Source organism: Terrapene carolina, unplaced genomic scaffold (genome assembly GCF_002925995.2).
Source record: "Terrapene carolina triunguis isolate 2854851 unplaced genomic scaffold, T_m_triunguis-2.0 Scaffold833, whole genome shotgun sequence".
NCBI lineage: Eukaryota > Metazoa > Chordata > Testudines > Emydidae > Terrapene > Terrapene triunguis.
In genome coordinates, this window is record NW_020665184.1 from 4,112,218 (window position 1) to 4,136,141 (window position 23,924).

At 46.3% G+C, this 23,924-nt stretch overlaps 1 protein-coding gene across 2 annotated transcripts in view; it reads left to right on the plus strand.

Annotated features, from left to right (window-relative positions):
- COLGALT1 (collagen beta(1-O)galactosyltransferase 1) overlaps window positions 1–23,924 on the plus strand; it is a 28,780-nt gene that overhangs the window by 878 nt on the left and 3,978 nt on the right. The window contains exons 2-12 of one of the 2 annotated variants that reach the window (XR_003370231.1): window positions 2,155–2,265; window positions 3,560–3,677; window positions 4,991–5,125; window positions 5,278–5,482; window positions 7,244–7,363; window positions 8,774–8,850; window positions 9,117–9,223; window positions 9,853–9,985; window positions 10,903–11,030; window positions 11,946–12,152; window positions 18,156–18,478. Coding sequence is in view for 1 of the 2 variants with exons in the window: in XM_024212542.1 (XP_024068310.1) it covers window positions 2,155–2,265; window positions 3,560–3,677; window positions 4,991–5,125; window positions 5,278–5,482; window positions 7,244–7,363; window positions 8,774–8,850; window positions 9,117–9,223; window positions 9,853–9,985; window positions 10,903–11,030; window positions 11,946–12,152; window positions 18,156–18,423 (1,609 nt within the window). In the remaining variant the exon portion in view is untranslated. Of the gene's footprint in view, window positions 1–2,154; window positions 2,266–3,559; window positions 3,678–4,990; window positions 5,126–5,277; window positions 5,483–7,243; window positions 7,364–8,773; window positions 8,851–9,116; window positions 9,224–9,852; window positions 9,986–10,902; window positions 11,031–11,945; window positions 12,153–18,155; window positions 19,765–23,924 lie in introns of those variants that run through there. The other variant, XM_024212542.1, reaches the window with a different exon arrangement.

The following is a 23,924-nucleotide window of genomic DNA, read 5'->3' on the forward strand; positions in this document are numbered from 1 at the left end:
GGCATCTGCTCCCTGGGCATCGTAAATAAATAAATATAATAGGATATCTCCTAGAACTGGAAGGGACTTTTATTAAAGTCCAGCCCCCTGCCTTTAGTAGCAGGATCAAGTACTGATTTTTTGCCCAAACTCTCTAAATGGCCCCCTCAAGGTTTGAACTCTCAACCCTGGGTTTAGCAGGCCAATGCTCAAACCACTGAGCTATTCCTCCCCGCCCCCCCCCCGCTCCCCCGCATCCCCGCCCAGCCCCCCCTCATGTCATCCACCCCCCGGGCATCCCCGCCTAGTACCCTGGGCATCATCCCTGCCTATCCCCCCCGCCCCTAGGCATCCCCGCCCAGCCCCCGCAGGACCCCCATCTCTGGGAAGCTCCCACACACACTAGCAGGACACACCCAGCGATGGCAGGACTTTCTCCCTTACCCTGGCCATCCAGGTCCCTAGGATTTCCTTGGCGTCTCTCCACACATACTTGTTCCCTTCCCTGGCAGGAGCTGATGGGGCTTGGGACCCGCCTGGGATGTCCTCCCCCTGCTGCTCTGGGGGCTGGTGAGATTCAGGCAACTCCCTTTCCCTGCTCCCCGCAGCCCCACGCTGGGGGCCTGGGGCCTTTCCTGAGCACAGACAGGATCCTAGTGAGACCCTGGGCCAATCTGGGTATCGTTGGATAGGAGGGCCCTGTTACCTTTTCTAGATTGCTGATTAGCACTTTAAAGCCACCTTGGCCCCAGTGAAACACTTGCCAACCTGCCCCAAGTGTCTGGGCATTAACAGCTTCATGTGCATGTAGCCGCACTCAGTGCGACTAGAGACACGGAGCAGAACATGGCTGTTACATGGACGAGCTGGGCAGGTAGTGTTGTCAACAGGGAAGGTATCTTCCCCAAGGGATTTAGTACCTACTCTGAAATTCCCACTGGAGCTTGCGTTACAGCAGGAGGAAAGAAAGGCACTACTGCAAACTCTCTACCACTTTGAGTTAAGTATAGAGTGAGGAAGAGAACTTTTCCTGCCACCTCATGGTGGCTGAAGGAGCGGTCCCAGGGCTCAGTGAGCCCCTTTTCCCTGGCGGATGAATTGTATGCTTGGAAAGAGGAGAGTGAAGGTATGCCCACCTCCCACCCCCATTAGCTAACAGGGTTAAAGACAGCTGTGCATCTCGTGTTAGGGATCCATTCTCAACAAGACTGGGTTAGAGTAGGGTGTCTGGGATGCTGATTGCCTGGTTTTCTTACATTAGGGCAATACCTTGCACTAGAGAGGGTGAGAGAGGACAAGAGGCTCCTGGTTCAATAGGGTATGAGGAGGAGCAGAGTTAGAATGGAGAGCCCAGAATTCTGGGAACATGGGGGTCTCTTGTGGGCTGAGTGGAACCTAGAGGGGAAATGGGCAGCTTTGCAGATGAGAAACTATATGAGATGGTGGGATTTACCTCAGACTCTCCGTAGGGTGTGAGGGGAGGCAGCATGGACCAAGAGTAGGGCTCCGTGTCTGTCATGGGAAATCTTGGAAGTCACAGATTCAGCGACTTCTGCAGTGGCCAGTGTGGCTGATCTCAGGGCCGCCCATGCAGCTGGCCCCGGAGCCAGCTGTTCAGGCAGCCCTGGGTCAGCCACACCGGCTGCTGCTAGAGTAGTTCTGCAGCCAGGCGCTTGGGCAGTCTCGCAGCCAGCGGCACTGGCCGCTGCTCTGGTGACCCTGGGCAGCTGGCCCCAGGGACCGCCTGAGCAGCTGCCAATGCGGCTGGTCCTGGGGCTCCCTCATCCCTGGCAGTGACCGGAGCGGCAGTGGGCCTCCTGGGACTTCCCGCCCTGCCCCCGCCCCTTGTCCCCCCGGGCGGCAGCCAGAGCAATGCCCCACGGGGCTTCCCCCCTCCGACGATGGCGGGTCCCTGGCTTTGCCCCCGCAATGCCCCCTGCCCCAAGATTCAATCTTGAGTATTTTTAGTAAAAGTTATGGACAGGTCATGGGGCTGTGATTTTTATTTTTGTTTTTTGCCTGTGACCTGTCCGTTATTTTTACTAAAGATACTCACGATTAAATCGTAGCCTTAACCAAGAGCATTGCTCCAGCTTCCCCTGCAGGGCATGGGGGAAAGCACCAGGAGGGTTCATGTCCCTACTTAGCAGTGTGTCACTGTTGGGTGTTTTTCAGGGTGGCAACAGATCACAACACTGACAACACAACGGCCGTGCTACGAGAATGGCTGATAAATGTGCAGACCTTGTATCATTATGTGGAGTGGAGGCCGATGGAGGAGCCCAGGTGAGACCCTGCTTCAGAGACTGTTACCAGCACCTGGCTAAACTTGCCTGCCAATGAATCTGCATTCAGTGGGAAGAGAGACAGCTGCTCAGGTTTATTGATTTTCTCAGTAAAAGGGTAAATTAAAAGTTTGAATACTTGGTTAAAGGTTAACCTCTGTGGGGGGGTAGGCATTGGAAAGGACCTAACAGCCCTGTGAAAGACTGCCCCAGGTCCAGGGAGCAGATAGGGTTTGTTGATAATCCTTGTTTCTGTGGGGCATGTGATTTTGTTAAGTTTCATCTTAGTCCCACTGAACTCTCAAAGTGAGGATGTGTAAATGACTGAACCCTCTTTCCCTCCAGCAAGTGCCCTGGCACCCTTCTAACCACTGGCTTCCTTCCCACCAATGACCTCCCTTGACCTCACAGACATGCACTCAGATAGTGAGACGGGGTGCCAGGGATGGGAGGATGGTTGATGCAGTGTTTGCTCTAGATAGGAAAGTCAAGCTGCCCCGTCTTGCAACTGTCAGAAGCCCACCCTGGTCATACAACCTTGCAGACCTGCCTGCAAATTACTGAACAGAGCCGGTCTCCAAGTGCTATCGAGAGTCCCATGTAAATTCTTCAATATTCTCATTTTTTGAATATGTAAGAAACAAAAATCTGTTTTCCCTTTTCAAAATCTGCAGACACCAAGGAGACAGCATTAAATTCTGCCTTATCTGGTCTTGCTTGTTTTAGAGGATTCAGGATGCTTGTCACTTGGGAGTAGTGCACTGGAGAGCAGGTCAGGGCTCTGATAGAAGTCACTGTTTGTGGCGGGATTGGATTGGCTGCAGTTCTAGACAAGATTGTTCAGAGACGCTCATAAACTGGTGGGTCAGAGCAATTGACTCTGCTGCATCAATGATCTCCACTGCATATAGAGGATATTCTGTTAGCTCAAGGGTTTAATTGGGTCCATGGAGACCAACATGACGTGTCTGTATCAAATGCCTTCCCTTTTCTGTAGAGTCTCAGGGGCCTCCGTGACATTACTGAGCCGAAATCTTGCTGTTGTCTATGGAGAAGACTCCAAAACCAAGCAGGAGGTCTGTTAGTTCCTTGGCAGAGAAGGCCTCTTGGATTGTGGTGTGGCTAAAGGGGGGGCGGTGCGGCTTTTACAACTAGCTTGCCTTTCACCTCTCAGATTTGACACTTGTGCTGAGTTCATTCCAGCTATATATTCACATCATGTAACTTTTGGGAAGGGAAAGCAGTGAGGAGGGATGAACCCAGCTGGGACTTTAACTGAGGCTAATCCCTGGCAGGTCCTATCCGGATGAGGAAGGCCTGAAGCACTGGTCAAATTCTCGCTATGAGCACGTGATGAAGCTCAGACAAGCAGCCTTGAAATCTGCCAGGGACATGTGGGCTGACTACATCTTGGTAAGAAAATCTCCCTGCCTTTGGTACTGTGGTGACAGATGCTATGTTATGTCCAGTCATTTTCAGTTTTCAAACCAAATCCAAGTTCAGTTGTGCAGGTTTCTGTATGCTTCTCACCTGGGCTAATGCTGCTGATTAAACTAGCCTGGCCCTGCACACCAGAGCTGCATGAGTACAGGAATAGCCAGACAGCATCCAAGCAGGCCATGGCCCATTATCCATGTACTTTGGTGTTCTGCTTTTGGCAGCAACCAATATATGGTGATAACCTAGTGGGTGGAAATAATCCATATGATGTCCTTGACTGGATCCCTGCAAGCACTCTGTGTCTCTCATCTGCATGAAGTTGGGCTCTGCTGGTGCCTCTGTTTGACCAATGAATTGCTATCAATGCAGTAACTATGCTGATGACAGTGGCATGAAAATTAGTGTTTTCTAAATGTGTCTGCTGGCACTGGTTGCTCCTGCCTGCCTGGAGAAGTGGAAGCATCTTTTAAAATATTGCTGTTGTGAAGATGTTGTTCCAGACCAGGAGGGCTTGGAGGCTGTAGCCTTCTTTAGTAGCTTTATGATCTAACTGGCTTAGGTATAAATGTAGCTAATGTACATATAAATGTCTGTCACAGCTATCTTTGGGTTTCTCATATCTAAACAGGAAGGACTGTAGTTGAATTTAAGGAACTTCTCCCTTGAGGATGAACTTCTTAAGATGGGTCTCTTTCTCTGTTTTGAATAGCAGCTGCCTTTAAGGGAATTTTGTGACTGGGCTTTAGGTAATAGAAATCCATTTGGACTCAAGTACTGCCTATGCTGTACTGATGTGCTGGCATGGGATATTTTGTAGCTCAGCAGACCATGTGTTTCCAGGCTTGGCTGATGGATCCTGCCTTTCAGCTCTGAGAATGAGGAACAGAAATGCCTGTGTTTATCAAAAAGAAAGCAATAATGTCTAGTTAGTGAGGAGCTCCTAGGGTTGTTAGGTATATCTCCCTATATTATATTATTATCTCATAGAACTAGAAAGGACCCCAAAAGGTCATGGAGTCCAGCCTCCTGCCTTCACTAGCAGGGCCAAGTACTGAATTTGCCCCAGATCCGTAAGTGGCCCCCTCAAGGATTGAACTCACAACCTTGGGTTTAGCAGGCCAATGCTCCCCCCCAGGACATCCTGAGAGTATCTTTAGGAGTAGTTGGAAAGCATTCACAGGGTTTACACAGGAATGGCTCGGGGTGGAGCACACCAGGCTGACACAGGGACTGGACTGGCTGCATTAGAATTGACTGTGCTTGTTGTCTCTCTTTGCTGTTTGCAGTTTGTGGATGCAGATAATCTCCTGACAAACCCAGACACCCTGGGCCTGCTGATGGCAGAGAACAAGACCGTAGTGGCGCCCATGTTGGACTCTCGTGCTGCCTATTCTAACTTCTGGTGTGGAATGACTTCGCAGGTAGGAGGAGGCCTGGGGTTCTGACATTTGTTCCTCCTCCAGTCCCTGTGTAGACCAGTACTTTGCACACAGGATCCATTGCATGCATGAGTAGCTCCCAGCTGCCCCCCCTCATAAGAGCTCCTGCAAGACTCTCCTTTTTCCCTTTTTAGGGTTATTACAAACGTACTCCTGCCTACATTCCCATTCGAAAACGAGATCGCCGTGGCTGCTTTGCTGTCCCCATGGTGCACTCCACTTTCCTGATTGATCTGCGGAAAGAGGCCTCCCGGGACCTTGTCTTCTACCCACCACACCCAGATTACACCTGGTCTTTTGATGACATCATTGTCTTTGCATTTGCCTGCAAGCAGGCAGGTGAGTTAATGGATATTGCTGCTCATGCACTTCTTGCTAGCATAGGCTGGGTGTGTAGCTCTGCTCTGGATTGGGAGATGAGGAGCCTGCAGCCATCCTTTTCTGAAAGGGGAGTAGGTTGTCTGCTGTGTTGGTAAGGGATTGTCTTGGGCCCAACAAGGGATAAGATATTAACAAAACCCTTGTTTACTGTTGCAGCGCTCAATAGTTCAGTTAGGCATGGTTTGGGGGTCTCCTATCAAGTAATTGCTATGACTCCTATTGTTGTAACACTCATCATTATAAAATCTTTTTAACCATTTAAAGTCACAGAAAAAGAAGAAAAAACAATTAAAGGATTTGAAATATATTACATTAACTCAGGCTTTCATTTTAATAGCTTTCCGTATTCCTTTTAGGATATCTCCATTTTATTTATATATATATATATATCTATCTATCTTCTAGAACTGGAAGGAACCTTGAAAGGTCATAGAGTCCAGCCCCCTGCCTTCACTAGCAGGACCAAGTACTGATTTTGCCCCAGATCCCTAAGTGGCCCCCTCAAGGATTAAACTCACAACCCTGGGTTTAACAGGCCAATGCTCAAACCACTGAGCTATCCCTCCCTCCTAGCTGTATAGAGTATTTTATGGGGGGGGGAACACTTGCCTTACAGTCTTTTAGATGATATTAGCTGTCCTCTTGTGGGGAGATGAGAGAAAGTTAGTTTAGCTGGTCTGGAGCTGCTGCTGCTGTTGAAAGTCCTGTTTCCTTTAATACCAAACAAGATAAATGCACACAAATGGAAAGAGAGAAGAATAGAAAAGATAGAAAATGCAGCATCTGTCTCTGCTAGGTTTTGTGAGGGTTTTGTTTTTGTCTTGCAACCTTGCTGCTTGGAATCTATAGGACCAGTATATGATCTTATCAGCTACTCTGAGACATGGCAAACTTTTACCAGTGTTGGTCTGTTTGTTTAAAGAATTGCTTTTTGTTGCTTCTCCTGTCATACCAGTGTGCAAATGTGGAGTTGTCTTGGCCAGCTAAAGCCTGACTCTTATTAGGCCAAAAGCAAAAAGAGAAGTTAGAAACAGGAGAAATAAGACCAGGAAGGAAAATGACATGAGGGAGGAACAATAGCTGGAACCCAACGCTCAGTTCTCAGGCATTCAAGGTTTAGGCAAAGCCGATGGAGGGGGTGATGTCATTTAGTTCCCTTTCTCTGGCCTGGCCTGGTCACAACATCTTTCAGGATCAAGATGACAAAGGCCCAATGGTGTCATGGCGGATCCCAGGGTTCCAGGAAATGGTAGGGGAGCCACAACCATGATGGTGAAGTTTGCTCCTCCCTGTCCCCCTGACCTTTTTAGTGCCATAGTGAATAAGCAATGTTCAAAAAGGAATGGAGACATCGTTCCATGAAACAGTAACCAGGAAAACCCATTTAAGGGATTTCGACTACAAACATTTCCTTTCCCAACTCAAACCAACCTGTGACTTTAGCACAGCTCTTCCAGCTTAACAATCCAGGGAGTGTCAGTCTTTGTCTTGTACTTGTATAAACAATTGTATATAATGGGCTGGGTTCGCATTTTTGTACAGGCCACTGCGCAATATGCCCCTGCAATGCAGTTGTCTCATGGAGGCCACGTGATGTCTTATTGGGCTGACTTATGAAGCCAGGGACATGGGTGCCTTATGCAGTCCCATGATGTGGGCTGGGTTTGCCACTGAGTGGGTTTTGAGCAGCATTTAGCTCACTCTCTGTGTTAATTTCAGAGGTCCAGATGTTTGTATGCAACAAAGAGGTTTATGGCTTCCTGCCAGTGCCACTGAGAGCCCACAGCACCATGCAGGATGAGATGGAAAGCTTCATGCATGTGCAGCTGGAGATAATGGGTAAGTGCTGGATGCCAATAGAAACAGAACATTCATAGGCTTGGACTGAGAATTGCTTAGACGGTTTTCCTTCTTACTTCTGACATTCTGAATTTGGGACCTGTCTCTGTCCTGGGGATTCAGCAGCATCTGCCTCAAAGCTGGTGGTTGGATGGAAGGAGGAAAATGTATTGAGGAATTGTTAAAGCAGGATGGCTAGAATGGTAGTTTCTATGGAAGCTCTACCTCAAATGATTCCACAGTTCCCTTGGCCATGTTGGAGCTGCTTGTGTCTGCTACAGGTAGTGAGGTGTCTTGTCTGTTGACATCTGGGTAAATTGTTCAGCTCCTGTGGTTGCTGTTTGTACCACTTAAAAACAGAGAGTGTTTCTTCCTGACTTGACTGTGTTGCTTTTTCCACTAACCTTGAGGGCCCCTCGTCTCCTGTGACTGCAGCTTGCCACACAGGCCTCTTTCAGTTTTCCCCCCTCTCTTGGCCTCTGGTGTCTGCAGGGCCTGTATGGCAGTGCCCATCCACCCTGTTGTGTGTGGAGTAATCTGAATTCTGGGGTGTACAGTATAGAGAGTGTGTTGGACTCCATGTTTTCTTCCCCTGGGCACATTCCGAGGTACAGTTAACAGTATCTCTTTATATTTGGTCCTGGCTGCACAGAGATTCTTTTACTAAAGTTAAGTATCTGACCTCTCCCTATCAACACTTAAAGGGACGGGGACTGATTCCTAGCCATTTAAATACACATCTCTGTAAATTTGAGTAATGCAAGAGGGAGAGCCCAGGTCACAGGATGATAACTGTTTTAAAATAGTTTTATGTATCTGAGAATTTGATGTCAGAGGTTTATTCCTCTGATTTATTTTTTTTCCTTGGCTGCACACAGAGCATGGCTTCAGCTGCACAAGCTTGCATTCTCCTTGTTTTTAGAGACAGAATATTTCTGTAAATGCAGCTCTAGACAGCGGTTTCCTGTTCAAATCTGCCTGCAAACATTCTCTAATTAATTGGTTAAATACTCTTCGCTCACTCCTTGAGACTGGAGAATCTCCTTCCAACAAGAGGAAAAACCTGAAGTAAATAATAAATGAGAAGCAGTATGTCAGTCAACAGGACTAATAAGCATAAACATCCATGTCAGGCACTTGTGGGGCACTGGCCAAAGGCTAGCAGCGAGAAGGGATGTAGGAGATCAGTCGTGGAATAGAAAATTAGAGGATCCTTTTCTTTCTCAAGCCCCAGTGGATTGTTCGTACCTGGTTACTCCGTGGTGGTTTGTTTGGAAGGCTGTTCCTAGTGTGGTGGTAGCTGTGCCCCATTTGGAGTTGTGGCGGCTAAGAGAGGTCCCTGGGCCTTATGTCTGGAAGATAATGTCTTACAGAAACCCATTCACGTTCCATTTCTTGGTTTTCCCTTAGTGAAGAACCCTCCAGTGGAACCTTCACAATACCTGTCTGTCCTGCCAAAGGTCCCTGACAAGATGGGCTTTGATGAGGTGAGTCAGGACTCTGCTCCATACAGGCACATTACTGAGATGATGAATAGTGTTTAGTTTGCACAAGCTGAGCCTACAGGCTTCCTCCTGTGGTCACCTCAGAGTCTCTAATGCCTGAGCTGCATTGCTAGGTCTTAATAAAGCACAGGGTATCTCTTCCCTTGGGTTCAGTGCAGGATGCATCAAGGTTGCAGTTGAGTTCTTGCCTCCCTGGGTGTGGTAGGGACCTCCCTGCACATTCATGGCCATGGATTTTATTTCCTCAGGTTTTCATGATTAACTTAAAGCACAGGGCAGATCGACGAGAGCGAATGCTGCGGACGCTGTACGAACAGCAGATCGACTGCAAAATCATTGAGGCTGTGGATGGAAAGTGAGTACATCCAGAGAACATGCCCAGTCCAACACCTGATAATAAGGAACCGGGATATTCCAATGGGGAAGAGCTGATACTGTCTCTTAGAGATGCAGGGAAGCAGGGCAACTCCCTTGCTTGATGGAGGGGAGGAGGAGGAGCCAGACGCTCTGGGTGTCAGTGCTTCCCAGTCACTTCATAAAGTTCTCTGCTGTAGGAAGCCCCTTATGGATTGTAAGGCTTTGTCTTCCTTGCTTTTGTCATCCCACCCTGTCAATGGACAAAGAGGCTGCTGAGTGAATAGCCTGTATAGTTCCTCTAATAATGTCTTCCCTGCACGTGCACACAAGGCTCTTCAGGGTGAGGAAACAAGATAATGGCTGTGTAGTGCCTTGAGCTGTTGCCAGAACAGCTGTTGTAATGACCTAAATTGCCTGCATTCTTTATAAACTGGCTGTGAGAATGAGTAATCCTAGGATCTTCTGTTCTGTTTTCCATCATCTCTTCTGCAAAGAGAGAGGCTTAAAATAAAGTGACCTGGAGATTTCTTGGGGAGAGAAGCTGCATTTATGAGCATTAGCAGAGACTCCAAAGCCAGCTGCTGCTCTGTGCTGACGGAGGCATTAACCACATTGTGCTTGTTGCAGAGCCATGAATAGCAGTGAGGTGGAAGCCATGGGGATTCAGATGCTGCCAGGATATAAGGATCCATACCATGGCCGTCCACTCACCAAAGGGGAGCTGGGCTGCTTCCTGAGTCACTATAAGATCTGGAAGGAGGTGAGAGAGTCTGCATACTCAGGAGAGCTCCAGGGATCTTGGTGCTTCTGACCCCTTCAGGACACTTGTTCTGTTTGGGTGTGATAGCCAAGCCAGGACTTTTTCAATTTGTGCTCCTGCCATGGTTCTACCATTTCCAGCATTCCCACTGCTCTTGGCAGGGTTTGCAGTTGCACAAAGAATAAGCAGGGACATATGGTCTTGGGGGGGTGGGTGTTATGCTCAGGACCATCCAGAGACTTGCATCGTCCCTGCACTGAGCAGGAATTCACATGCTGACACTGTTATTTTAGCTGGGTGAGAGGAGTGTGTAGGTAGCAGGGTGGTGCCCTCCTCTGTTTTTTTGGGTTACTGTGTGAGCCACAATGGGTATATTTATACACAGCAGGTTGGGAGCAGTCTTGCAGATCTCATGATTAAGGATAAGATTGTCATGGAGGCCACGGATTCCGTGACTTTCAGAGATCTCCATGACGTTTTCCTCTACAGCCACCGTGAGTGGCGAGGGGCCCTGCAGCAGGGTTCAGACTCTCATCTCTTCTTCCCCCACCCCTGTGCTCAGGCTTCAGTCATCCCCTCGTCAGGCCTCCCCCCATTATTTTTAGTAAAAGTCAGACAGGCCACGGGCTTCCATGAATTTTTGTTTGTTGTCCATGACCTGTCCATGACTTTTAATAAAAATAACTGACAAAATCTGAACCTTACTCGTAATGCCTAGATGTGCCCTAGCGGTGGTAAAAGGGAATACACATGGAAGAGGTTGGGAGGCCAGAGAGCTAATTCCTCAGCACTAAAAGTCAATAGATACCAGTGCTGTGAAAGAAGGGGAGATAAATTACATGTCGTGGGAGGTGGGGCGAAGGAGGGGCAGGCATTTCAGGTTCTCTGACTTGGCTTCTGTTCTGCTAAATTGTTAGATTGTGGAGAGAGGACTGGAGAAATCAGTTGTGTTCGAGGATGACCTGCGGTTTGAAATATTCTTTAAACGACGGCTGATGAATCTGATGTATGACCTGGAAGAAGAGGGTCTGGATTGGGACTTGATGTAAGTGCAGAAGATCAGAAGGTTATACGGATGTTCTACTCAGCTTCCCTAGGCACTTGTCTTTAATTATCTGTTTACCTCTGGCAGTACACTCGGTGTTGTACAATACATAAATCCTGCCCCACAGAGCTTGCAGTCTAAAAGAGAGAAGAGTAAGGGGACACTGGGAGATAACCTACCCTTTGATTATTATAAACTTACTTTTTGTAGGCATTAGGAAGAAGTGGCTTTTTGAAAGGGATTTGAATAAGGAAAGGGTAGCTCACCCACTGATGACTACAAAAGATTTCTGTCCCGCAAACACATCATCAGAGAGGACCATGTACCCTGTTAACCAGAAAGCGGATTTATTTTTATGCCAGAAGTTGCTGCCCTATGCTACAAGGGCACCTGCCACCTCTGCTCTCCACCTATGCTGACTGATTCCAGGCATGAATTTCATAGATGTTTTTTTGTTTTTTTTTAAGGCCAGCAGGGACTATTACGATCATCTAATGTGACCTCCTGCATAAAGCTGGCCAGAGAATTCCACCCGATCTTTCCTGCATGAGGCCCTAACTGCTGCTTGCAGCACTTCTCAAACTGTGGGTCGGGAACCCATTTTAATGGGGTTACCAGGGCTGTCTTAGACTTGCTGGGGCCCAGGGCCCAAGGGCTTCAGCCCTAGACGGCAGGGCTAAGGTTACAGGCCCCCTGTCTGGGGCTAAAGCCCTTGGACTTTGCCCCCTTCTCTTTCCCCTCCCCCGCTCCAGTGGTGCGGCTTGGATGGGTTCAGGCTTCAGTCCCCCTCCTGGGGTCCTATAGTAATTTTTGTTGTCAGAAGGGGGTCGCAGTGCAATGAAGTTTGAGAACCCTGAGCTAGAGTGTGAGTCTCTTTCTAAAAGATAATCTTGTGCTGCTGTCTGTCTCCCCCAGTTACATTGGGAGGAAGCGAATGCAGGTGGAGCATCCAGAGAAGTCTGTGCCTCACGTGCGGAACCTGGTGGAGGCAGATTATTCCTACTGGACTCTAGCCTATGTGATGTCCCTGCAGGGTGCCCAGAAGCTGCTGGCAGCTGAGCCACTCTCCAAGATGTTACCTGTGGATGAATTTCTTCCTGTCATGTTTGACAAACACCCTGTGTGAGTCTGGACTGCATCCTCTGGGGCCTAGTGCTGGGGAAAGAAGGGTGTATCAGCCTATAGGAAGGGTGGGTGAAGGGGATCCTGGAGCATTGTGTTCTGAAGTGAGAAGCCTGTTGCAGGCAGAGCTTTGAACAAACACTCTTTGCTACTGCTTCAGCAGTAGTCAGAGATGGAGTCTGTAGTCGGCTGCTGTAGCTGAACAGGGAATAACCCCTGTGTTCTGAACTTGGCAGTGAAGCCTCACAGTAGTAGCATTTTCCTGCTTGTTGTGAGAGGTTCTAACTAGAGCTGGTTGGGAAATGGTTTTTGTTCCTGTGACGGGTTGGACTCCATGGGAAGCCACCTGATGTGCCTAGATACCACCGAGTCTACCTGTTCTGCCAGCATGGGCCCCCTTTAGCCTGTCTTGCTGAGCCAGGCTCTTTAAAACCTCCTCTAACACACACAGGCAGGGACACGCCCAGCTGCAACCCGCTCTGGGAAGAATCAGCTTAAGGGACTTGCTCCAGCACTCAGATGTCCACCTCCCTTGGAGCATCTGAAGAAGTGAGGTTCTTACCCACGAAAGCTTATGCTCCCAATACTTCTGTTAGTCTTAAAGGTGCCACAGGACCCTCTGTTACTTTTTACAGATTCAGACTAACACGGCTACCCCTCTGATACTTGACTCCCTTGGAGTGCAGACCCAAAGATGTACTATGAAATTCGCCCCCTCCCTCAGTGTGGAAAGAGATGTGCACACTTCTCCCCCTCCCCCCCATTAGAAATTACAGAAACTGGATTTAATGATCAACAAATTTTATTAACTATAAAAGGCAGATTTTAAGTGGTAAAAGGGGTAACATACAGAACAAAGCAGATTAAGCAAATGAAATAAAACACACAAACTAAGCTAGTTTCACTAAAGAAATTGGTTACAAATAGTATTTCTCACGCTAGATATTGCTGTGGGCAGTTTGCAAAGCTTCTGTGGTTCAGAGTTCCAGTTACAGTCCTTTTCAGACTAGACCCCTGTCTCAGTCTGTCAGGGCCGGCCCACAACATTTTGGCACCTGAGGCAAGGAGCTCAAATGATGCCCCCATGTCTCCTCGCTTGGGCCAAAAGTTTGAAAGGTCTCAATTCTGCCTTCTTCTTGTTCTACTCCTCTCATGGTACTGCTCTGCTACCTATCCCAATAAAGGAGAACTAACAACTTAAAATGCCTTGTTCAAAAATTTTAAGTAACACTTACTTTTCAAACCCCTGAACAGCAAATGTAACTTTTCTTGTCTGCATAGTAAACACTGGCATTTTTATCTGTTTGAATAATCAAAGTGGTGCTTTCCGTGCCTTCTTGGTTGCCAAGATTTGAACTGCTTCCTGAAGGTCCACAGTCTGGGCCAGCTCATGCTCTATTGAGATGGTTGCAAGGCCAACCAGCCTCTCCTGTGTCATTGTGGAGCGTAGCTGTGTTTTAATTAACTTCAGCTTGGAGAAGCTGCGTTCTCCACTGGCAACTGTTACAGGAAGTGTTAGAAGTATGCGCAGAGCAAAAAAAGCATTTGGAAAGAGGGTGGTCATCTTATTTGTGCACATACATTCCAAAACAGCCTTTGGAATTGATCCTGCTGAAATGTATCTTGAAAGGGCTTTCAGTTCATCACCTAAATCACTCGCACTAATATCACGCATGTCATCATGTGTCAACACTGTCTCTAGTGCCCTGCATTGCTGGTATAGGTCTTTTTCAGGTATAGTGAGGAGTTTTGGAATATCATATACAACATCCCAAATATACTGCTGCGTTCCTTGAGTTGCATGAAACGTTCTTCAACTGACTGTATTGCACAATCTAGCACCTGGTTAAAGAATTCAACTTTGAACTGTTGCTTGGGGTCTCTTATGGGATTATCCTGTGCCTCTTAATCAAAATGTCGTCTTCTTCGGTGACTCTTGTATTCTTAAATTGGTGGGAAAATAGCTTCAGTGTGAAGTTTCTCTGCCAACTTCTGTGCACTCTTCAGAATGTTTTGAAATCCCTCATCTGACTGGTAAGACTGTAGGTATGACTTTGCTTTGTCCAGTTGTTCCATTGCTCCAAATATATCAAGGTCAACACCTTGGAGTCTCTTGCTTACAACATTTATTTCAAACAGTATGTCATGCCACAACACTAAGCCACACAGAAATTTGACGTTATGTATGTTTCTGGTGATTCCATTTCCCTCTGCCACTGTTCTCCCACGAACAGTTCCTGTCATAGCTTTATCCTCCATAATGGCAACTATGGCATCATCTATCTTCCCAATTTTGGTGTTTGATAGGCTTTATCGTCTCCACTCGACTTTCCCATCATGTGGCACTCAGTGTCAGAGAGGTTGTTCCCAGATGTTTCTTCAAAATTTGCCGTTGATGCAGAGAAAAATACATAGATGCTTTGAATTACATTAAAATATTCAGCAGCCTCCCTAGAAGCTGATGCTGCATCACTGACCACCAAGTTCAATGAATGAGAACTGCATGGGACAAAAAAAGCTTGAGGGTTTAACTCTCGGATCCGTGTCTGCACTCCTCTGTTCTTCTTTTTTTTTTTTTTTCTCTCTCATGTTGGCACCATTATTGTAGCCCTGACCTCTCATGTCAGCTATCGCAATTCCTGTATCTTCCAGTTTTTTAAGAAGCATTACAGGAGCTGGTATGACAAATCTATCATCAATGTCAAAAAATTCTAGAAAATGCTCTCTGACGGTCACCATTGCAGGGACATTTTCACTAGGTTCTGTTGTTGTTACAAAACACACCATTAAAGTCATTTGTTCCGTATGGCTGATGTCAGGTGTGCAGTCCAGAATAACAGAGTAATATCTTGCTGACTTCAGATCTGCCACAATCTTCTGTTTGACTTTTGTTTTCAGTAACTGTATGATCTCATTTTGAATTTGTTTTTCCAAGGTAGTGGTGTGTGTACATTTCTTGGGTGGTGACTCTTCTTAGATGCTCCTGGAGTACAGCATCCAACTCAGCCATCAGCTGCACAATTTTAAGGAAGTTTCTATTGTTTGGCACATACAGTTGATCTGAAGTGCCGCGCAGTGCTAAGTTTTGGGTAGCAAGCATTCTCACAATGGCAATGAGCCTTTTCAGAACATTTTGCCAGTAAAGAGACTCTGATGCAATCTTCTCTTGATGCTGATCATCTATGGTGGCCTTTAACCTTAGTCTCATCTCAAGCTCTTTCCACCTATGCAATGCTCTCTGGTGATTTGCTGCCTTCTCATGGCATGCCAGATTTCTAGCCAGATTTTTCCAGTCCTTAGAACCCAATGTGTCTGGAACATTAGACTGGAAGAGTTTGCAACCAAAACAGTATGCAGCATTCTGGGTTTTTGAGTACATAAGCCATGGCCTCTCCACGTTGTCACCATTGGGGATTTCATGCCAGTAATGTGTTGGATGGAAACTTCTATTTTCATTGTCTTTGGCGAACATGAAGTTTTTCACTTGCTGTGGCCCATGCAGTACAAGGAAGTCCCTCAGGCTACTGCTCAAGTGGGTCCACAGTCCTGGATCATCTAGACTTAAGGAACTAAACTCAGCAGCAGCTGTTTCTTGCACCTCCACCACACTCTTCTCTGATCTACACTTTTCTTCAGGAATGTGCATGGTTACATCCATTTGAGATGGAGATATGGATGCTGCAGTAGCTGCCAGGTCACTTGCACTCTGACTAACTGGAAGATCAGGCATCTCCTCACCACTCACATCCTCACTGGGGCCGGAAGGCTCACTGTAAACATTTGTGTCTATGTATCTCAGGAGAGCTGCTTCCTGCTTAGATAGAAAAGCTTCCTTTGCTTTCTTTCTTTTTCTGACTGCTGCCCCAGAGGGGTGTTTTCTTCTTTCACTCATGACTGCTGTTCTGTGCCAGCTATAGTGGCGCTCAACACTCAATTGAAGGGGACAAATAAGCAGGCTGGTTGCAGGGCCTGAGTGAGGGAAGATATCAGCATCTTAAGGGCCTAACTGGCTTCTACTACTTCAGTTGACTGCCTGTTCTCCTCAAGTGGGTTCAGGGAAGCAGCAGGAAACAGGAAGCTCCCTGAGAAGCTGGTGTTAATCAGTCCTTTCTCCTGGGGGTCCTAGAGAGATACATAAGAGGTGGCTTCTCCTCTCTCTCCCTGCAGCTCCTGCTGCTTTCTGTTATTCCCTCTCACCTTTTCTCTTGCCCACCTGTTATATCTCTTGTGCCCTCCTTCCTCCAGCACAGCACTCCACCATCTCTGTGCATCTCGAGCAGAGAGAGTACATATGCACCAGCAGCAGACACAATTTTCTACACTCTGGGGTCCTAGTGGTGCCCCCCCCACCCCCAGTCTGGCACCTGAGGCAGCCACCTCAGTTCGCCTCATAGTAAGGCCAGCCCTGCAGTCTGGACTCCCACCTTGCCTTCCCTTTTGCAGTCTTTCTTCTTGGGCAGACAGGCCATGAAGGGGGGAGGAAGGCAAACAAGACTCCTCCCACCCTTAAATAGGATTTACATAAGGCGGGAATCCTTTGTTTCCCAAACTTGACCCCCTTTCCCTTACAGTGGAAAATTACAAGAAGTCCCAGGTAATGTTTAGTATCCGGTGACAAGACTCCCTGACTCTGTAGGATCACAGCGTCCATGAGTCAGTGGCAGTATGGAGCATCCACAGGAAGGCCAAGCTTTTCACAGATCATTGTCCTCACTGATGGGCCATCCGCCCTGTCTGGCTTTTCCATTGTTGTACCTGAAGTGTTAGCAGTGGGAGTCACCCAAAGTAGCATAGTTGAAATACAAATACATAGTCAATATTCCTAAGTTCAGATACAAAAATGATACAGGCACACAAATAGGATAATCACATTCAGTAAATCATAACCTTTCCAATGATATCTCACATGAGCCCTGTGGCATAAAGTATATCTCAGTTATGTCATTAATATGATAAGCATAATTTCATAAAGAATATGGAATGACACATCACAGTTCCTATGAAAAATTTGAATGAAAACTAACATTTTTCCAGGGCTGTCGCACAATTAAAAAAATTAATAAATTACAATGATATTCTATTGTTAAGTGTGATTAATCGTGATTAATTTTTTGTTAGTTAATCGCATGAGTTAACAGTGATTAATTGACAGCCCTACATTTTTCTTAATTTTTTTTAAGCTTTTTGATTTTTTTTTTTTTTTTTTTATTGAACAACCAGAAATGTTTGTCTTCAGCACCCATGGGTTTTTTTGATGAATACCTGAGAAACTTGGGTGAAATCAAACACTTCCTGCAGAATTTTCTGTTTTGACAAAAAAGCCATTAGGAGTTCCTGCACAGCAAAGGCACGAGCCTGCTGTAGCCCCATCACTGTTGACTGGCTTGATCACTGTACTGGAATTTCTGTGAAGGGACTTGCAGTCCAGTCTGCTCCTTGATATAGCTTCTAAAATCTGCCACTTTACTGAGAATCAAGTGGGCCACCCAGCCCTGTCAGTGAGAGCTGACATCACACCTTCAGACCATCTTGCTCAACGCTGCCTGGTTCAAGCAGTGTTTTTCCTGACTGTCCTAAGCTCATTCCCACATGGCAGTAGTAACAAGCTGGCTTCTGGCTTTTGTAGCCTGGTTATGCCCCAGGAGGCTGAGATCTGGTTGGAGCTACTTGGGTGGGGGTTGGAGAGGGCTCTAAAACACTCATTTCTTAGGAATCGTTGGTGCTGCCATGTTTTTCCACAGCTGCTGTTCTTTTAGGGAAAGACAAACGTTTCTGGAAGATGAATGTCCCTCTCTTGGGAGCGGACTGGAAGGGTTGTGGGTTAGAAGATTAAGCAAGTTGATGTGTGGTTTGAATGCCGCAATGGGAGGATGAAGGGTGTCTGGAGTGAAGCAGGGTAAATGGAAGGATTAATGCACTGGTGTGGGAGGCTGAAGATGGATTGTAGGGTAAATGCAGAAGACGTGACATCCCCCTCCCCCTTTTTTCCCCTTTTCTGAACAGCTCTGAATATATGGAACATTTTGAAAACCGGAATTTGCTGGCCTTTTCAGTGGAACCACTGCTGGTTTGCCCAACACATTACACCGGTGATGATGGTTACATCAGCGACACTGAGACCTCTGTGGTTTGGAATAATGAGAGTGTAAAAACTGACTGGGACCGTGCCAAATCCCAGAAAATGAAAGAACAGCAGGAGCTCAGCAAGGAGGCCAAGAACTCAGATGTGCTCCAATCACCTCTTGACAGTACAGCCCGGGATGAGCTATGACCAGAGCAGGCCCCTTCTATGAAATGGATGAAGGGACTGAATGTGATAAGGAAGGGTGTGTGTTGGAGTGGGGGTAGAAAGCAGGGAAAGGGCTATAGTAACATCCTTCCATGGGGATTACTGGAGTTTCGTTGTGTCCAAGAATATAATGGTAAAGTCACTTAGATGACAAAGCCAATGAGGGTCATGACTGAAGCCCCTCTGACCTCTGCTATTGCAGGATTCTATGAGAGAGAATGCTGGAGAAAGTCAGGTTTGCCTTCTCCATCAATTCAGCCACTGCTCTGGTTCAGCACAGATCTTTACACGATTGCTCGTTGTAGTGGAGAAGTTTTATTCTTTGGTTTAGGATATTGGTACTTGATAGGACATTGGTCTTCCTGCCTCTGTTGCCATGTGTGTATCTGTGCTAGGAATGTATCTCATGACCAGGGATCCTAGTTTTCTCTGATTTTAAAAAAACAACAAAATTCTCCAATTAAAAAACCATAATTGGGGGAAAAACATGGATTTTTAAAATGAAACACTGAATGTTAGTTTCCCTAGCCACAATATATATACGTATCAGTTGAACACAATGTTTTATTGATCTATTTACAGTTGTAAAATGCTGGAATGATCCAGTCACTGGGTATTGTTTCTTTACTGTTGTCGTGGGCCCTGCTGTTTCAGCCTCTTTTTCATTTCTTTTCAGTCAGTTTAGCTCTTTCCATGTGTTCTGCGATTGTCTGCCTTCAAACGTCATCTACAGCCTTGCTGCATACAGTACAGAACAGCAGGTTACCATCAACATTAAATTTGTCCTTACCAAACTCAGTGACACCATCTTTGGGTGACTTTTAAAGTTTTCAGCATCTTTTTATAACTTTAATTACTCATGGGCGGAGGCTGTAGTGAAATTTAAGATGCATTAAAACACGACCCCCTATATGGCACTGAGTAACCTCTATACGCCGCAAGCAGTTTATTGGCGTATGTTTAGCTATGTGAATTTAAAGCACATTCAAAAATCAACCACAGGACGGGGAGGGTTGTGCACATTGAAAAAGTGACACTGGTACTTTCAGTAAAATGTAGTTGTTGTTTTTTTTTTCTCAATGTAAAAACTAAAGATTCTCTGTAAAAACACATTATGCATTTTTTCCCTGGCAAATGGATTTCTGGGATCCCTGTTCATGACCCTTGAATGTTCTCTTGGGGAGGTGTCTGGGGAGGAGGGGTGAAATGCTTCCAGATCCTGCAGGTTCCTACTAATGATGTGCCCTAATATAAGCTGAAGTCTTCTCTTTCTGTAAGACCAAAACTTTCCTGTTTTTATAAAATCTTTGGCTATGACTTGAACTGTCTCTTGCTTCTTCACAAACAGCCCAGAGTGCTGGGGAAGGAGCTCGGCAAGAGCTGACTTCTTCAAGCACCAACTTGTATTTTAATCTAGTGCTGGCTTTACAGCCCTGGAGAGTGAAGTCTTCTATTGATCAACTTGGCAGCAGTGTTACAAACTTCCTTGCACTGCATAACCCATGTACCTCAACCCTGACCTGGAGGAGCCCTAGAAATGAGTGGAGCCTGATTCCCCATGGCCCTTTCACTCCATGGTTTCTGCTGAGCGAGGTGTGGAACTGGCAATTGCGTTGTGGGCCCCTGTCCTAGGAGCTGGAGTGAGAACTCTGATTTTTCCCATAGACTACTAAATATATGGTGATTGTTGGGGGCGCATTTGTATCTGTGACCAGAAGAGAGAGGTTATGAATCCTTGTTTGACATTTCCAGTACTGAACCAATCAGTTCCATCCTGAAGTGTAATTAGACCTACTTCTAGAACACTAAAAAGTGCCTCCATGTTCCAGGGCTTCTTCCTCTGTGCTGGCTTGAGGAATCCTCTAGGACAGGAGTTGTGCTGTCCTCTTAAAGGGAGAGAGTGGCTGCCTGCTTTCATGTGTATCCATTTTTCTTCTTTGGGGGGGACTTGAGTGATCCTTTAGCATTGCGATCGTCCAGTGAACCCACTGGTTGTTTAGCAGGCTTCATGCTTCTGATGTACTTAGCAAAAAAACTTTGCTATTACTTTTTGAGTCTTTGGCTAGCTGTTCTTCACATTCTTTTTTGGCCTTCCTAATTATATTTTACACTTCATTTGCCAGATTTTATGCTCCTTTCTATTTTCCTCACTAGGATTTAACTTCCACTTTTTGCCTTTCACTGATTCTTTTACTTTGTTGTTTAGCTACAGTGGCACTTTTTTTGTTCTCTTACTATATTTTTTAATTTGGGGTATACATTTAAGTTGAACCTCTATTATGGTGTCTTTAAAAAGTTTCCATGCAGCTTGCAGGGATTTCACTTTTGGCGCTGTACCCTTTAATTTCTGTTTTATCTAGCCTCCTCATTTTTGTGTAGTTCCCCTTTCTGAAATTAAATGCTACAGTGTTGGGCTGCTGTGGTGTTTTTCCTGCCACAGGGATGTTAAATTTAATTATATTATGGTCACTATTACCAAGCGGTCTAGCTATATTCACCTCTTGGACCAGATCCTGTGCTCCACTTAATTCTAAATCAAGAATTGCCTCTTCCCTTGTGGGTTCCAGGACTAGCTGCTCCAAGAAGCAGTCATTTAAGGTCTCAAGAAACTTTATCTCTGCATCCCGTCCTGAGGTGACATGTACCCAGTCAATGTGGGGATAGTTGAAATCCCCCATTATTATTGACGTTTTTGTTTTAATAGCCTCTCTAATCTCCCTGAGCATTTCACAGTCACTATCTCTACCCTAGTCGGGTGGCCGGTAATATATCCCTACTGCTATATTCTTATTATTAGAGCATGGAATTACTATCCATAGAGATTCTATGGTACAGTTTGGTTCATTTAAGATTTTAACTTCATTTGATTCTATGCTTTCTTTCACGTATAGTGCCACTCCCCCACCAGCACGACCTGTTCTGTCCTTCCCATATATTTTGTACCGTGGTATTACTGTGTCCCATTGATCATCCTCATTCGTAAGGGTTAGGGTTATGAGATACAGAGATGTGCACACTTGTATAGCATGCACCTCACACACACACACACACTCTGAGGAATATAGCCGTTGTGGGATATGATGGCTATGGACAGCGAGATTGTTGGCTCAGACCGCGTAGACGACTTTGGTGGCAGGTTTTGAAAATAAATGTTTAAGTCCACATTCCATAGGGACCCAGTGCACAAAAGGCCATATGCTTATACTGTTAAGCTGTCAGGCTGTTGCATTTTGAACCAACTAGAGCTTTTTTCATAGTTAATTTCTACAGCCCAAGGCCTGGTTTGTTGTATTCGTCAAGCCTGGAGGTTATGCTGCAAATCAGTGTTGTGAAAGGAGGAAAGGAATAGAGTACCTCCCAAGGCTGTGGGTTAGCTGTTGTGCAGCAGTATTTCTGAAGATTCATGGCTTCTTGTTTTACAAATAGTGGAAGAGTGTTTGCAAAGTCTGGTTACCACTGAAGTTTATGTTTATGCTGAACGGCATAGATCCTAATGAAGTGTCTCCTTTGATTTACTGACAAAATCTTAATTAACGCAGAGTTACGGTTGCCTGGAGGTAGCTCGCCTCTTTCCAGAATGTCAAGTCCAGCAAAACTCAAACCTCTGAAATACAGAGTTAATGCACGTGCCAAGGCAATCTTAACTCGTCCTCCCTTGAGCTGGCAATAGCCACTGGGAATTATCTGCAGGCACTCCAGCTGCATTCACAGTGTTAGGTGTAGCTGTACTGAATGGTGCGGGCATTAGATAAAGCAGCTTTGTAGAGATTTGACTGTGATGTGAGGACATATGGGGATTAGTTTGAATGTGAGATCTGGGTCTGAGGCGCCCACCTTCACCCACACACATTTGATAAAAGGAAAGAAGTGTACATGTATGTTGAAGGATCCAGTATGCATCATTTCAGCAGTGAGTTGTATAGGTTGAGTCAGTAGCTGGGCACATGGGTGTTCTTACTGTGAGGGTTGTCAGTAATGAGGTGGGGTATGACAGCATTATGTGTGTCCAATGATGAGTAAGTGAAAGTATCATTTTAGATGGAATCCTGCGAATAAGGGTGAAAGGGGTGTAAAATGTAACAAGTATGGGGTTGTTTTTGGGGAGTAGGCTCAGTGTCTGAGTTTAGAACATGGATAGGTAGCTCCTGTTCAGTACAGCTCACCTACAACTAAGTCATGCCTCAGCAAAGAGAAGGTATTTGACTCTGGGCTACAGGTGCCATGTGCTCTATTCTGAGTGATATCCACTATCTGCAAAGGCAGAGTGTGAGTATGGGTGTATTAGGTCATCAGTCAGAGAGCAAAGTTAAGGTTGCATTGCTGGTGTTCTGAGGTGTGAGTTTTGCTGAACTCTGCATCCTGGAAGAGCATGAGATACCGTCAGGCAACCTTAATGCTGCATTAAGAAATTTGTCAGTTAATAGTGTATATTTGCAATGAAGAAGCAACTAAAGATTTTGTAAGGTGCAACCTTAAAGCAGTTTTCAAATAAAAAAAAAAGTTGTTACTGTTGTAAGAAATATGTGATTGTACTGTGAGGGAAGGGCAGGTAATGGCAACAAACATAAACTGAACAAGACAAAAGATATTTATCCTAGGGTAGGGTGTGACATTCCCCTCTGGTGTTATCTGGACCAGTGATCTGCTAGGTCAGTCCAGTCCTTGACTTTGGGAGCCAGCCTTACCCTGTTCTGCTGTGAGAACCCCCATTCCTGGGCTGTTCATGCACAGCCTCTGAATGTAAACTGCTCCTTGGAGTTAGGGTTAGGGGTTAGGGTTTAGGGTTAGAGTCAGGGCTAGGGTCAAGGTCGGGGTTAGGGTTAGTTTAGGGTTTAGGGGTTGGGGTAGGGTTGGGGGTCAGGGGTCAAGGGTTCGAGTTTTGGGTTAGGGTTTAGGGGTTAGGTTAGGGTTTAGGGTTGGGGTTTAGGGTTTAGGGGGTTTGGGGTTGGGGTTAGCTTAGGGTTTAGGGGGTTAGGGTTTGGGGTTGGGGGTAGAGTTTAGGGCTAGGTTTTGGGTTAGGGTAGGGGTAGGGTTTAGGGGTAGGGGTTAGAGTAAGGGTAAGGGTTAGGGTTAGGGTTGGGGGTTAGGGTTTGGGGTTGGGTTAGGGTTTGGGGTTAGGGGTAGGGTGAGGGTTTAGGGTGAGGGTTAGGCCAGGGTCAGGTTAGGGTTAGGGTCAAGGGTTGGGTTAGGGTTCAGGGTTAGGGGTTAGGGTTAGGTCAGGGTGAGGTTGAGGGTGAGGGGTTAGGGTTTAGGGTTGGGGTTTAGGGTTTAGGGGGTTAGGGGTAGGGGTTGGGGTTAGCTTAGGGTTTAGGGGGTTAGGGTTTGGGGTTGGGGGTAGAGTTTAGGGTTAGGTTTCGGGTTAGGGTTAGGTTACGGGTAGGGGTAGGGTTTAGGGTTGGGGGTAGGGTTAGGGTTTAGGGGTAGGGGTAAGGGTTAGGGTTAGGGTTAGGGTTGGGGGTTAGGGTTTGGGGTTGGGTTAGGGT